This window comes from Pteropus medius, unplaced genomic scaffold (assembly GCF_902729225.1).
Source record: "Pteropus medius unplaced genomic scaffold, Ma_sr-lr_union100, whole genome shotgun sequence".
In the NCBI taxonomy this organism is placed as follows: Eukaryota; Metazoa; Chordata; class Mammalia; order Chiroptera; family Pteropodidae; genus Pteropus; species Pteropus medius.
The window spans coordinates 15674613-15690286 of NW_024354503.1; the positions used below are offsets into that span (position 1 = coordinate 15674613).

At 34.4% G+C, this 15674-nt stretch overlaps 1 protein-coding gene across 3 annotated transcripts in view; it reads right to left on the minus strand.

The window, feature by feature from the left end:
- UBR2 (ubiquitin protein ligase E3 component n-recognin 2) overlaps positions 1 to 15674 on the minus strand; it is a 98400-nt gene that overhangs the window by 16673 nt on the left and 66053 nt on the right. For 2 of the 3 annotated variants that reach the window (XM_039854622.1, XM_039854623.1), the window contains exons 27-36: positions 14583 to 14692; positions 14392 to 14472; positions 13904 to 14082; positions 13223 to 13422; positions 11210 to 11303; positions 9305 to 9466; positions 7753 to 7856; positions 6952 to 7030; positions 4474 to 4622; positions 4016 to 4071 (exon numbers count right to left, since the gene is read on the minus strand). In XM_039854622.1, the coding sequence (XP_039710556.1) occupies positions 4016 to 4071; positions 4474 to 4622; positions 6952 to 7030; positions 7753 to 7856; positions 9305 to 9466; positions 11210 to 11303; positions 13223 to 13422; positions 13904 to 14082; positions 14392 to 14472; positions 14583 to 14692 (1214 nt within the window). The remainder of the gene's footprint in view (positions 1 to 4015; positions 4072 to 4473; positions 4623 to 6951; positions 7031 to 7752; positions 7857 to 9304; positions 9467 to 11209; positions 11304 to 13222; positions 13423 to 13903; positions 14083 to 14391; positions 14473 to 14582; positions 14693 to 15674) is intronic. The other variant, XM_039854624.1, reaches the window with a different exon arrangement.

Sequence of the window (15674 nt, forward strand, 5' to 3'; positions counted from 1 at the left end):
TAAGACAGAAAATGAGTTTCAGAATGAAGTAGTTAACAAAATTAAGTAAACAACTGTCAAATAAAGAAGAGTGAAAGAATGTCAGGGGTGGATGCCAAATTGTAGGGATTTGAAAAGTGAAGGGTTAGCAGGAAATTGGAGCCAGGGTATACACTATTGTTTAAGGAAGTTTTGCTGTGTATAAAATTTCTCTTCCTCCTCTCAATATGAAATAAAATTTAAAACTGCAGCTACTATTTCTTTATATGCATTTAAACATTTTTCATTGCATGGTGAAATACATAAAATGAAATATGCTTTAAAATGGCTTGGTCATAAAAAGAAATGAAAAAGCTAAGGTCATAGATGAATGGAAGATAACACGGAGGTCAATAGTAAGAGGAGGATAATGGGGCACGCTTGTCTACAGGGCAAGTGCCAGGAAAGGAGGAGGTAAAAGAAAGGATAACTGATGGAGAGAGGATGCATTTTAGATAGCATAGGTGGAAGGATAAGCCACTTCATCCCAGGTCCCTTATCCTCTAATATAGGAGAGAAAGGTGAGTGGATATATACATACATAAGTTTGAAGCGTGGGGATCAGGAAAATAGAAGTTCACTCCTAATGACTATATACTTTAAAAATTAAATAAAAAAAAATAAGCTACATTTTAAAAGACCTGCAAAATTTTGATACCGACACCAGAAAAGAACATTACAGAAAAGAAAGTAAAAGGCCAACTTATCTTATGAACATATACAAAAATCTTAGGTAAAATATTAGCAAATCATATATAATGATATATAAAAAGGATAATCTGCACAATGAAGTTGGATTTCAGGAATGCAAGGTTGGTTTAATACAAGAAAGTTTATCAATGAAAACGGATTATACAGAACCATATCAACAGAAAAAAATAGATGCAGAAGAGTCAATTGTGTGCGAAGTGAAGCATATAGAATCAAGAAAATGTGTAAGAACTGCCTTAATGACTAAACAAAATTAGCTCTATTTTATATATTTGTGATTGCCTTTACAATAATTAACATACTTATCAACTCTTATTTTCTGTAGCAAAAATATCAGTCAACATAGATGGCCATATCCTACCTATCCTATCCTATATCAGTCAAGACTAATGGGAACTACCATTCTGCTGACTCATCATAAAGATATAATTCAAGCCAGTTTTAATACTAGGATCTATTTCTAGAAGTTCCAATTTTGTAAGTCCAAAGTGGTCCAGGTATCTATATATTATAGAAGTTCCAAAGAGGATTCTAATGCACAACCCCTAGCCAAGAATCTCTGATACATGATCTATATTTCTCACATAAAAAGGGTCCTGAGACTCCAGGTGTTTTGCAACGAAAACAAAAGTCAGTAAACTAACTAGCTGTTAAATAATCACATTGAATTGTATTTTCTCTATAGGCATACTTTTTAAAAAAATATTTTTATAGAGACTAACCCAGTCTTGGAGGTCCAAAGAGCCTTCCCATATAAAGTGGCATCTCTTCCATGCTCAAATAAACCCCTGCTAAAGGCTAAATGTTATTGAAATTTTTTTAAAATGGCATTAAAAAAAGTGCCCATCCCCCCATCAGGCAACCATTAGGTTGTTCTCTGTATCTGTGAGTCTGTTTCTATTTTGTTTTGTTTATTCATTTTTTTTTTTAAGATTCTATGTATAAATGAAATCATTTGCTTATTCACTTAACAAAATACAATCTAGGTCCATTCATGTTGTCACAAATGGCAAGATTTCATTCTTTTTTTACTGCTGAATGATATTCAATTGTATATATACACCACATCTTCCTCATCCATTCATCTAATGATGGACATCTAAGTTGCTTCCATATCTTGCCTATTACTAGTAATGTGGCAATGAACATAGAGGTACATGTATCTTTTGAATTAGTGTTTTCACTTTCTTCGAATACTGAGAAATGGAATTGCTGGACCATATGACAGCTCTATTTTTAATTTTTTGAGGACTCTCCATACTGTTTTCCATAGTGGCTGCTCTAATTTGCAATCCTACCGACAGCGTATGAGGGTTTCCTTTTCTCTACATTCTCATAAGAATGTTGATTTATCGATGATGGCCATTCTGAACAGGTGTGACGTGATAGCTCATTGTGGTTTTAATTTGCATTTCCTTGATGATTAACAATGTTGAGGATCTTTTCATATGTCTGTTGGACATCTGTATGTCCTTTTTGGAGAAATGTATATTCAGGACCTTTGCTCATTTTTTAATTGGATTTTTTTGGGGGGGTGTTAAGTAGTATGAGTTCCTTATATATTTTGGATATTAACCCTTTACATATATCATTTGCGAATATCTTCTCCTATTTAGTAGGTTGTTTTTTTGTTTGGTTGATGATTTCTTTCCCTGTAAAAAACCTCTAGCTTGATGTAGTCCTAATTTATTCATTTCTTTTGTTGCCCTTGTCCAAGAAGACATATCCAAAACAATATTGCTAAAAGCAATGTCAGAGTTTACTGTCTATGTTTTCTTTGAAGAGTTTTAAGGTTTTAGGTCAGGCATACATTTTACTGTGCTTCATCTTATTGTACTTCTCAGTTATCATGTTTTTTACAAATTGAAAGTTGGTGGCAATGCCATGTTGAACAAGTTTATTGGCACCATTTTTCCAACAGCATTTGCTCACTTCATGTCTCTGTCACATTTTGGTAATTCTCACGATATTCCAAACTTTTTCGTTGTTATTATATTTGTTATGGTGATCTATGATCACTGATCTTTGATGTCACTATTGTATTGTTTTGGGGTGCTACAAATCACACCCATAAAATACAAAGAACTGTTGTGTAAGTTTTGACTGCTCCACTGACCAGCCATTCCCCATTTCTCTTCCTCTTTCTGGGCCTCCATATTCCAAGACACAACAATATCGAAATTAGGCCAATTAATAATTCTACGATGGCCTATATGTGTTCAAGTAATAGAATTAATTGATGCAGCAAACTTCATTATTTTAAGAAATTGCTACAACTACCCAACCTTCTGCAACCACCACCCTGATCAGTTAGCAGTCATCAACATCAAGTCAAGTCTCTGCCAGCAAAAATATTACAACTCGCTGAAGGCTCAGATGATGGTTAGCAGTTTTTATTTTTTTAGCAATTTTTAATTTTTTAATTAAAGTATGCACATTTTTTTAGACATAATGCTACTGCACACTTAATAGACTACAATACGGTTAGTGTAAACATAACCTTCATGTGCATTGATAAACCAAAAAATTTGAGTGACCTGCTTTATTGCAATAGTCTAGAACCAAACTTGCAATATCTCCGAAATATGCATATAATTGGTTTTTGTTTCTTGGTTAGGCGCTTACACCAGTGGTTTTCAACCCTGGCTCTTGGAAAGCTTTCAAAAAGCACTACAGCCTGGGGCCCATCTCCAGAGATTCTGAATTAATGACCTGTGGTAGGATCTAGGCATTTTTAAAAGTTCCCCAGGTGATTCTACATGAATAAAATTACATGATTTTACTCTTTAATTTTATGATTATAAGCTTGGACGGCAGGTAAGTATGACACTATCTGACACCAGCTACACGGTTAAAATTCGCGAGCTTTGACTGCCTATTCCTTTCTCATTTTTCTAGATATTAAATGTACTCTGTTTTGACATTAATTTGTGCTTATTTAAATGTTGCTAATAAGGTAGTCAAACGTGGTAGAGGGTGTATTGCTTTATATTTCTAATTATAGTTTAAAAATTTAAGAATAAGTTCTTTGTTTCTAGTTTTTCCCCCATCTTTTTATGTCTTTAACCAAGAGCTCTGGATGAAAAGAGCTGGTGTATTTAAGAGGAAAATAATGAGAACTTATCGACTACAAACATTCTTTGATATCATTACAGAAAATGGGTTTTCCTATGAACACAGTGAAGCTATGCTTAAATAATCAATTAAAGTTTCTGAGATTCAAAAAAAGCAGAAACACTGAATTTCCATTCCACCATTCTTTGAATTGAGTAAACTGATAACTTACCAGTCTGCAAGGCAAAGGACCAAACAACGGTTTATCTTCATCACTTAAGATTCTTTCTGCAGATTAAGAATGGTTAAAATAATAAATGTTACGCATATTTTATTACAATTTCAACAAAAAGTTAAAAAAATTATTTCTGCAGAAAGCACAATATTGGCAGATTTTGAAATCTTTAAGTCATTTCACAAGAATTAACTCTGGATGAAAAGTAAAAATGAAAAATACATTCAACTTACAAGAAGCTATAACCACCACTAACATGAATTCTCTGTTGCTATAGTTAAGCTATAAAGGGTCAATCTAATATTCTGTTGGTATATTATATTTCCCATTTTAAAGTCTTACGCTATTTCTTCATATTGTTGCCCACTTTAAATTCTCATTTAAATACGGGCTTCTACACATAATTCCGGTCAATGTATGCTTGTGACTTAGAGATACAACTTTAAACCTCTTACCTATGCTTTGGATGGTGTACGCACAACTACCCCAACACATTATGGGCACGCGGGGATCTTCTTCATTGGGATGAACCTTTAGTCCCACCTTGTAAGTAGCAGTTCCAAACGTTGTTAGCATTTCTTTTATGCTATCAGAATAAGGGTTCCTGAAGTGAAAATGTATAGGATTAGCTCAAAACAAGGTGCTCACATCAATCAAATGGTTGTTTCTTAACGGCTATTTGGACTTGAACCACTTAAACTACCTAAAGACAACTGTATGCAAAGAAAGAATTAAGGATATGAAAACTGTCCCTGCCTGAGAGGAGTTATGCTCTACTTGGATTGCCAGGGGTGAGGCACAGGGCTAAAAATAAGGTATTAGGTGAAAGTCTACATAGTGAACCATGAGACTCTTGACTTTTTTCCCCACCTTGAGGGATATTGGCAATGTACGCCCATTGCAATGGATTTTAGTTTCTCTAGTGAGGATCCTCAGAAGAAAGCCGCTTTACACACTGACACTTGGGTGGGGTGTTGGGAGTGGGGTGGGGTTCTGATGACCTCACTGTGAGCTCAGGTCAACCAGCTTCCATCTGTTCAATGACTTCTTAGAGACTTCCTGATAGTCACAAGGAAAAAAATATTTAATGAAAAATTAGACATAGAGGAGAAAAAAAAAAAAAAAAAAAAAACAAGCAGAAAAAGAATGTAGGGAAAGCAAAGAGTGCAGAAAGCAGAAAAGTTACAAGAAAATTAGAGGTCAGTCAGTCCAACAGGGCCAAGAGGAAGTTAACAGTAGGACTGCCTCAAAGAAGAGAAAAATCAAGAGGAGAAAATTGACAAAGAAATAACATAAAAAATCTTCAGAGTATAGGACATGAATCTTCAAATTAAAAGAGCATACTGAAAATAAAGGAAAGAGTCACATGCCAAAGAATACCACAGAGAAACTGCAGGGCACTAGGGACTTAAAAGATGATCCCAACCATTTCCAGAAGTAATAAAAGTACAAAGAAACAAGAATCAGAATGGTGTGAATTTCTCAACAGATGTTAAAAGTTTGTAAAACAATGCCTTCAAAATACTGATGAAAAGTTACTTCTAACCTATAATTCTATACTCAAATCATCAATCAAGCATATGGATAAAATAAACGTATTTCCAGACATGAAAACTTAACACCCAGGCACCCTTTCTTAGGAATTTGATGAAGGATGCATCTGTACAAAAACAAGGAGTAAATTAAGAAAGAGGAGAATATGAGGAATACGACCAGGGGGAGTCTCAGGGTGATAGCTGTGCTCTGTCCTGGTTGGTGTGGGAGGACGGAATCTGTCGGGGGAGGGTTCTAAGATAGAAGATCAGCTGATGGGTTTGAGGACTTAGAAAAGTTATTGTTAGGCATCGGAAAGACTTACTGCAGCATTTAGAGGGAAAACAAAAAAATAGCATACATAGAAAACCAAGTACATTAAAAAAACAAGGTAATTATTAACCACAGGAAAGACAAAACTGGACCAAAAAAAGAAATAGGATTAAAACACACAACTTATATCAGTGGAATCAATTACATAATATGAATTGCTAACTAATTCAACCAAAATTTGTGAGAGAACTCTACTGGGTGACTATAGATAGGGTAGAAGTAAGAGTTAAATCCTAAATTGCCAGCCAGTCAACAGAAAGCTACTGTTTAGAAATAATAAATTAAGAGACAGTCAACTAAACCTTTTAACTAGAATTATAGAAGTAAATAGCAGAAGAAATAAAAATGACAGAGAAGGGGAATGTGTAAGGCATAGGACTGATTTTTTTTTTTCTATTTAAGCTTTTTCAGTATTATTTTATTGAGTTAACTTAGTATATGCCAGGAACAACTTCCAGGTGGCTTTACATGTATTATATTACTTCATCCTCATAACACCTTTGAGGTAGGTATTAGTATACTCACTTTACAGATGAGAAAACTGAGGTACAGAGAGGTCAAGCAATTTGCACAGTTGTACAGCTAGTAAGCTGTGCTGCTGGGTACTGACCAAGGAGTATAGCTCTAGAATCTATGCTATACTTTATAACTAAGTGGTGATGGGATAAAAAAGGGTGAAAATACTCTGGGTTTGACCTTGTGTTACTAAGAGGTTGGTGGGACCCTAAGTAGAAATATGGAAGTCAGAAGGAAAGCACAGGATTTGGTGGGGAAGCTGAGTAGTTTGGATTTAGATGCACTGATGAGGTGTTGTCAAGGAGAGCCAGATAAAGGGAGTCAGCAATACAGACTAGGAGAGGCTGGCAAGAGTTAAACATGACACATGGTCCTTAGGTTTTTATCAATATACCCACAATATGTATCTTCACGTAATGCTTAAACCTCAGAATTCAAGATCAATGTCTTATAATATTTTGCTCCCTAGCTTACAAATTGTATTCTAACTGCTAATTTAATTTTTCATTTCAAGTGGGCCAAACTTAAAAGGAATAAAATAATATACTCACTTAGGATGAAAATCAGGCCTAAATCCTTCAGGGAGCCGCAATTCATCCATATTTTCTGAATTCTTTGAAGAGACAATATCTATAGAAACAAACATTTCATATTATTATTCACAATATTTCTATGAATTTCAGCCATAAATTTCATTCTTCATAGAGGCAAAAAAAAAAAAAAACCAAAACCAAAACACAAACAAAAAAAAACAACCCCAGAAAAAATTCCCGTTAATAAAAATGGGCATAATATGCAGTTAAAGCATGAGAAATACTATTGCTCTGACTGACCAAGGCACCTTCTTCAGTCACCTGTGCTTTTCCTAATAGAACAGCCACTAGAAGATAGCAAAGGAAGGAAGGAAAGGAAGAGTATGCTATTTTGTTTTTATAAAAACCAATAAGCTCACATTGCTTTCCCATGTTTTAAGTGCAGTGCATGTCTATGAAACTTGGGAAGCCAAGCAACTCGGTAACGGCAACAATAAAGTCAGGCCACTGAGAAGTAAAGCTAGTTCTGCAACACTCAGTTATATTCCCCCAAATAAGTGAGGAATATTTATTACATGACTATTTATTACATGGGGAAATAAGTGAGGAATATTTATTACATGAACCTGTGGGTTTTCAAGGAACTAGAAGAAATGCAGTCAGGTCAAATTTAGTTCATTAGGACAAAGAAAATTAGAATAAGTCACATTTTAAAATGAGAGGTTTCGCTTTTTAAATATTCTTAAACAATTCTTTCTGGAACATTTTCCAACAATCTCAGACTTTAGGGAAAAATGAAAGCAGGTTATCAGGACTTACTAGGAATACTTTCTTCTTTCCTAAGAATCTGCAATGCTTTTATTTGCTGAGATATTGTTCTAATCCACTGAGTCAGATTTGGTTGGTCTGAAAATTTTAACCTGCTAGAAAAGATTATGAAGAGTGTTTAATATATTGTTGTTGCTTAGTTTAAGATACAAAAAGATTCCTTAAATGGTCATGGGCATAATATTTTAAACACAGTTTAAATATTTTTTAAAAAGCTATGGGGAAATTTGTTGCCTTTAAAAAAGATAAGAATAGATATCTGCCAATGGAAGTGAAAATATATTATTTGTCACTATGATGCTAACAACCTTTTTGTCAAAATTTTACTTTTTCAGTACTGGAATCTGCTAGTATTTATAAAATATCACAATTACCACAGCACCACTTTTATTGAGTACTTATTATGAGATAAGTACTTAGTAAAGCATTTACAGTACTAGATTTAATTCTCAAAATATTCAGGTGAAATAGGTTATATTATTGTTCCCATTTTACAGATGAGGAAACTGAGGTTTAAAGCTATGTAACTTAACTAAGGCCAGGTAAAGGGACAGATCTTGCATTCAAACCGAGTTATATCAGACTTCAAAGCCTGTGTTCTTCATGACTATTCATAATTGGCTCTCATGGAAAAAATACAAAGTCGTGAAAAATAAAAGTGAAATCTAACAAAGGTATTTTTTTCTCCTTTTATACAGTGAACCTTTAACAATGATTAACTTATCAGTTCAAATGCAGATGTTAAGTCAGCATCATATTATTTTGTGATTAAAAAGCATGAGCTTATACTCAAATCTAGCAGCATTTTAAGAACATTTTGTGGTATCATAAATTAAGGCATCATAGTTTGAACTCCTGAAATTGAAGAGAAAAAAACTAACTTTACTTTGAATTCAAATAGCAGCACAGAAATTAAGGTGATTCATATTCATAAAACTTAAATTACTATTTATGCATGTAAGGCAGACATAATTCTAAACTGAGAAATGAATATCAAATTTAAATAGCAGAATATGTCCAATACTCCTATTAAGTAGAAACACCCTAAAAATTATGAAATGACAAAACTTTTCCATTTTAAACATACCGACAAGTTTTCATTTCCTTGGCCCAATTCTGAAGCTACTGTCAGCCAGTAATTTATAAAAAAATTCTAGATTGTTACAATATTCAATTAAGTCAGCTTGAGCTTCAAAATTGGGCCCTATCAATTTACTGAGCATTTCTGGAAAAGTATGAGGGAGATATTTAAAGTACGGTCCCAGAAATAAAGAAGACAATTTTCATGAATATACAAGAATCTGGTATCTTCTACGGTGTTTACGGGTGACCAAAATACTGTTAAATTTTGGCCTATTCCTTTCTAAAAACCAAAATAGTATTTTACAGGTCTGCTAGAAGAAATGACTAAGTGTAAAGTTTGGAAAATATCTGGAAAATATTATGCAATTAACCAGAGTAATTTCCCCTCTCACTGGTTTTATTTCATTATCTTCAAAGGCAACTGTTACTGTGATGTACAGGTTTCATGAGCCAAACTTACTTGTTAGAAATATTTCTTGGAGGAAACAGCAGAGGAATAACAGTATTACTCAAACATTCACAAAGGGGACACAGGAATTCTCCATTTTCTACGTCATAGCTTGTATGTAAGCGTAATCTCTGTTGCCTTCGCTGTTCTTTAGCTTGAACGGAATCAAAATACCTTTACAATTAGAGAACATTAGGTATCAAAAACAACGGTAATTTTTTCAATGACAACCACAAGCTTCAACATTTTAAATAATTTGTTTTCTGATCCAATCAAAAAATGAGCAGAGGACCTGAACAGACACTTCTCCCTAGAGGACACACAAATAACCAACAAATATATGAAAAGATACTCAACATCGCTAGCTATTAGGGAAATGCAAATCAAAACCACAATGAGATAACATCTCACACCTGTTAGAATAGCTATAATCAACAGGAAAAGTAATAACAAATGTTGAAGAGGATGCAGAGAAAAAGGAACCCTCATACACTGCTGGTGAGACTGCAAACTGGTACAGCCGCTATGGAAAACAGTATGGAGGTTCCTCAAAAAACTAAGAATTGATCTACCATAGATCAAGCAATCCCTCTACCGGGTATTTACCCCAAAGACTTGAAAACTCATATCCAAAAAGACATTTGCACACCGATGTTCATAATAGCATTATTCACAGTGGCCAGGACATGGAAGCAACCGAAGATAGATGACTGGCTAAAGAAGCTGTGGTACATATATACAATGGAATATTACTCGGCCATAAGAAGAGATGAAATACTGCCATTTGTGACAACATGGATGGACTTCGAGATAATAATGCTAAGCAAAATAAGCCAGACAGAAGAAGTTGAAAATCACATGATATCACTTATATGTGGGATATAAACCTAAAAGCAACAAATGAACAGGATAAACAGAGACTCAGAAACATGGACAATGGACTAGTGGTTACCAGTGGGTAGAGGGTGGGTGAGGAGGGGGGAGGCAGACGGGGTAAAGGGAGTCAAATATAGGGGGTAAAGGGAGGGTGAAGTGGGTAAAGGGGATCAAATATATGGTAGTTGAAGGAAACTTGACTTTGGGTGGTAAACACACAATAGAATATATAGATGTCAAGTTATAATGTACACTTGAAAATTATATAATTGTATTAATCAATGTTACCCCAATAGACTCATTAAAAATTAAAAAAAATAAATAAAAAATGTTTTCACAAACAATCCAAAAATTAAAATCTTTAAATGAATTTTTAACACTGGTACTTGAATTGCTTAAATATCAAAATGAGTTCTGAGAGTTTTAAAACAGGAGTCAAAAAGACGGCCTTGCAAATAAGCATTCATAAAGCAGCAAATTTCTTGGTCCCAGTGCTGTCTGGTCACTTTCCTGGGGTTCGTGGCTACTTCCTAGAGGAAGTTCATGTTAACTCAATGAGTGCAGTGCTAGAATTACAGTATCGATTTGTTGGTTTTACAGAAGCACAGAAAGCACCAAAGTAGAAGAATAAGTATGAAGTCATCCCAGCTTAGCTCAGGTGAGCCATGACAATCTCAGGAAGTAACAAGGCAAGTACTGACACCTTAACAATTAAGAGCTGTTCACCTTTGAAAGACATTACTCTTCTCGGGTTTATTCCACTATAAAAATCTTTTTTCTTCATGCAGTTTATTAGCCAATGTAGATCCCCACATTAAAAAAATATATTTGATATACTATGAAATTTCTGCCACTCCTTTACATGTATGACAAAGTAAATCAATTTTAATTGTTATTTATTATGCAGTGATATGGAGTTTTTTTCTTCAACATCTTTAATTCCTTATCCTTTTTTTCTAGAATGGCCTTACCCTTACATAAAAATTCAATTTTGAGCCTTCAGATAAGCTTCTCCTGACTAATATTAAGAATATAAGTTACCTTTGCCAACAATGGGCATGCATAATGTGTCCACAGCTACTGGTGTGTGTTCCACAAGACAGATTAGGGTGCATGAATAATGGATCATATTTTTCTGCATTATAAAACAAACAAAAAACAAAACAAAAAACCAAATGTTTAATTTTCCTATAACAAATGCACAACTTTAAATTGTGAAATCCTTGATAAGGGCTTATAAACTTGAAATGAAATGCTAGTTTATTCCTTTTTTTGAGATACAATAATTTAAGCAAGACCCTGAATTATTTAGAAAGCGACACCCTCTTTCATCAACTTTAGCAAAACATTCTTGAATTGTTAAATGAAACTGGAATTCTGTATGTAAGTACATTATTCTTTTGAACATTTCACGCTTTCAGGGCACTAAGAGACTCCACTCCCTCCAAAAGCCCTAAGGCTCAGTAAAAGGATATTCTTCATGGGGCTGCCGTTAATACCTTCAGGGCAGCTGGGTCACAATGATCTCTGACAAAAAAATGTTTAGGCAGTAATGGGGTGCTCCCTAGAGGACATTCTGCTAAACAACACCTATGCAGAGAATAACCATGATAACTGTACCAGAACCAAAGGGGCAATAAAATATCCAGACTAGGGCAGTCCAGACCAGAGGCGAGGAAGAGGGCCCATCAGACAGTCTTCTGTTCTGGTGCTAATCCTTTATATTCAACGGAGATGAAAAATAAAGACAACCATGAGATGGGTACCTGGTTTCTTTTGGAATTTTTTGAGTTATCTGTATAAATTAGTATAATCATAACATTCTATAAAGAATTACTCGAGTTTCAATTTGTTTCATATAATAGTGAAAATATCACAGCTTAAAGAAAATCCGCTTACACCCAGGCAAAGTTTTTTCTTCATCAAGTAACAAGTGAACTTGGGGACTTTATCTTCGCCTTGGAATGTAATTTATAAATTGCCTAGTTCAAATGACTATTTTTTAGATGAAGCTGACCAATCTTAACTGGGTACTTGAGAGTGACATTGTGTACACTTTCCTTACAGAAAAGACAAGTTTATCAGTGGGTTTTCAAAACTCCTTTCAATACTACAATGTGAAAGGCACTTGCTAAGTGCGTGCTTTGGAAATTCCTAAGACAGTTCCTACTCTCAAGTTTACTGGTATTGTTGAGGCATATGTACATATAAATAAATCTTAGAATAGAGACATAAAAGTGTCTATGGTGGATACAATATGTGCAGTCTAGATGCCTCTGCAGGAATGAATGACTTACTCCCTCAGAAGCTTTGCTCAAGGCCACACCTTTTTCCAGAGGTCCCCCACAACCAGTCACTGATCAGTGTCCAGGTTTAAAGACCCAGGCCCCCCACTCCCTAACTGAGGACACCTCTGAAGTGCTATCCAGCTCCAGAGCTCCCACGGGACAGGTGAGTGCTTTTGGGGACCACTCAACCTCTCTCTCACCCAAATCTGCTCCCTTCTCCTCCATTCCATAAATGCTGATGCCAAAACTCTCCCCAGTAAATGTTCTGCATGGTAATCTCTATCTCAAGAATGTGCTCTTGGGGAACCGTCTGTGATACAGTCACTACTCTAAGTCAGAATCTGGCTCAAGGATTACTTCTCACATAGGTGACTCATACAACTGTTCTCAAGAGATTTCACTTTGGATCTATCCGTGAGACAAAATAATTATTACTGTTATTTCAGTGTGTTAACTAATTATAAGGACTTTAACAAGTATGCTGAAGAATGGGTAAGACTGCTAAGTACCAAAGAATGTTAATGTTATATTACAAAGAAAAACTCTCCTTTGAATCTCTACTATTTACCAGCTGTGTAATTCAGCAATGATACTTAACCTTCTGGAATGTTTCCTCAACTGTCAAATGGAGAATTTCTGCCTAAGTTACCCAGAATACCACCAAGCTTATAGAGTTATTATTAGGTTAATAAAATTTCGTATATCACTATGTATACTAAGTGGCAGTCATTACTAATAAGGAAGAGAGGATCTAGCTATGACTTACCTGGATCCTGAATGAATTTACTTCTGTTTTTTGATAATACAGTTGATCTTTGAACAAATGCTGCCAGGACCATTGCCCTGCTTTCCACCTTAACCTCTTGTTCCTCTTGACACAATATACAGGTAACAAATTGTCTTTGTTTAGGGACCTGAGTTTGTGCTGGGCCCAATGCTGTAAATGTCATATCTGAAATCATAGGGCTGTAATAAAAGGTTATGAGTATAATTACTGAACCTAAGAAGTTTTTATATAATCTTAAACAGTAGACTTCAGGTAAGCACATATTCAACACATATAATTTTAATGACTTAAATTGCCAGGAATCTTTCATATGTATCAAACCATCTCCTTTCATCTTCATAGCAATCCAATATGCAACACAGAAGCCAGACACTTAATTGAGCCCACTGTACTCATTCTTTTATGATTGTCATGGGTCTTCCGTATATCATTTTAAGCATACACATTAATTATCTATAGTCAGAGATATTCTCATAAACATGTACTAATAAACTCATATTTCTAAGATTAGTTCCTCTAACTGGAGGCCACAAAATTTACCTATCAATCCTCTAAATTACTTTAGATTAAAAGTGTACTTACAAGGAAAAAACACATTTTTTCTCAGTTGAGAATCAGTGATCGAAAGATTATTTTTTTATTTTATTATTGTTTTTTTACCTATTATCAAGAGCAGCAGAGGTGGAGACATCCAGTTCTAATGTCTGCTGGAAGAGTTCTTTGTTCTCATCAATGAAGTGCCGCTGCATCTCAGACATCTGGGCCATGATCTTTTCTCTGCGTAGTCTGGCAATCTCAGCTTTTCTCTTCCTCTCAGCTTTGTCTTTGTCTCTTGAACTCTGAAATTATGTTTCGTTTAATTAGACATCACATACTAAGTGCATATTTTTTCCCAAAGCAGAAATATCTTTATTGTAAATACTAATTAAAAACTATTTTCCCATCTCACTTATCTAAACAAGAGAAAAGATTTCTTAATCAACCTGTTAAAAAAAAGGCACACCAAAAAATTTGCTACCACTAATAAAAACAAAGTTTCTTGGAATTTACATTTTTGTGATTAATATTAATTATCAACTTACTGCAGATAAATTTAAATAGTGAACTTGCTACAATTATTCAATATTACCACACTTTACTTCTTATACCTCTTCCATTATGGTTCCTTCTGTCTCTGCTACAGGACTGACAGATGAACTCTCCCTCATTTTCTTAATAGTATTAAAAGTCTATGGGGAAAAAAAAAGAGTAGTTATTCTGGTTATGAGATATTATCAAAACTTAAAGATAAATATTTAATGTTTCTCACAAAAAGCAAGAGTGATGCAGGAAATTTTACCTTTAATATCCATCTAATCATATCTTTGTGGACTTCTAGGTAGGGAGCATTTTGCAGTGTTTCCAGCATAGCTAGTATACTAGGACAGTTGTTTGGTGCTTCACCAGGTTCTATGGCAGAAAAAATAAAAGGCACAATGACAATAGCTAACATTTTGTAATGCTTATTATATGCATGAGATGATAATAAAGTTGCTTATAATATCATCTGCCTATCATTTGATTATAGTTCTTCCTATGAGAGATTTCAGTACTTCTTGAGAATGTGACATATTTGTAACTTCACAAACTAGTTGTTAACAACTATAATGCTTTAATCATTCAAAAGTGACGTCTTATACCAAATGATTATTTTAACATACTCTCTAGCAAAGTTAAATAAAACCCAGGTAAAAAGTCTATCTGGGATTTTATAAGTCTAAGAAAATGAATTAGGGCTATAGGGGTGCATTTGTGTATAAATATATCTATTTGTTTTGACTTTTTCTTCAAAGAAATCTAAATTAAAAAATAAACTTCCTTTATGAATTATTTCTTTATCTGAGGAAAAGAAAGAAAAATCGAGTCCATATTCTTAAGAGTGCATTTAATCCAAAATTAGCTAATTTAGCTTTATAGTTGGAAATGTCCAATAACTCATTTTTTTTTAAATTTAAGTGTTACCATTCCGGCAAAATGTTCCTAAGAGAAGAGATTAAACTATGTGATCTTTAATATTCTTCCAGATCAAAAATTCTGTGGCTAAGAATTAGAGATATGACTCTAGTGTGTTTTAATTATATAAAAGGTTTAAAGAGAAATACTGAGAAAGATCCAGAGAAAATGATTGTTGGAAGGAAGGAAGGAAGGAAGGAAGGAAGGAAGAAAAAAGAGAGAGAACTTGAGATTGTAAGTGACTAGTGAATGAAATTAGGGAGTTCTTTGTGGGGCTATCCTAAAAGTAAAAGCGCTGGTAATAAAAAAGGCAAAAGACACAATGTTAGTCCACAGAAAGAAATACTGGCGGAGAAGAGAGTAGGGAAAGGCTAGCACCCAAAAATGTGATCTTCAGTGGGAAAAAGTAGTTTCCCCTCTTCCCACTCTTCCTACCACT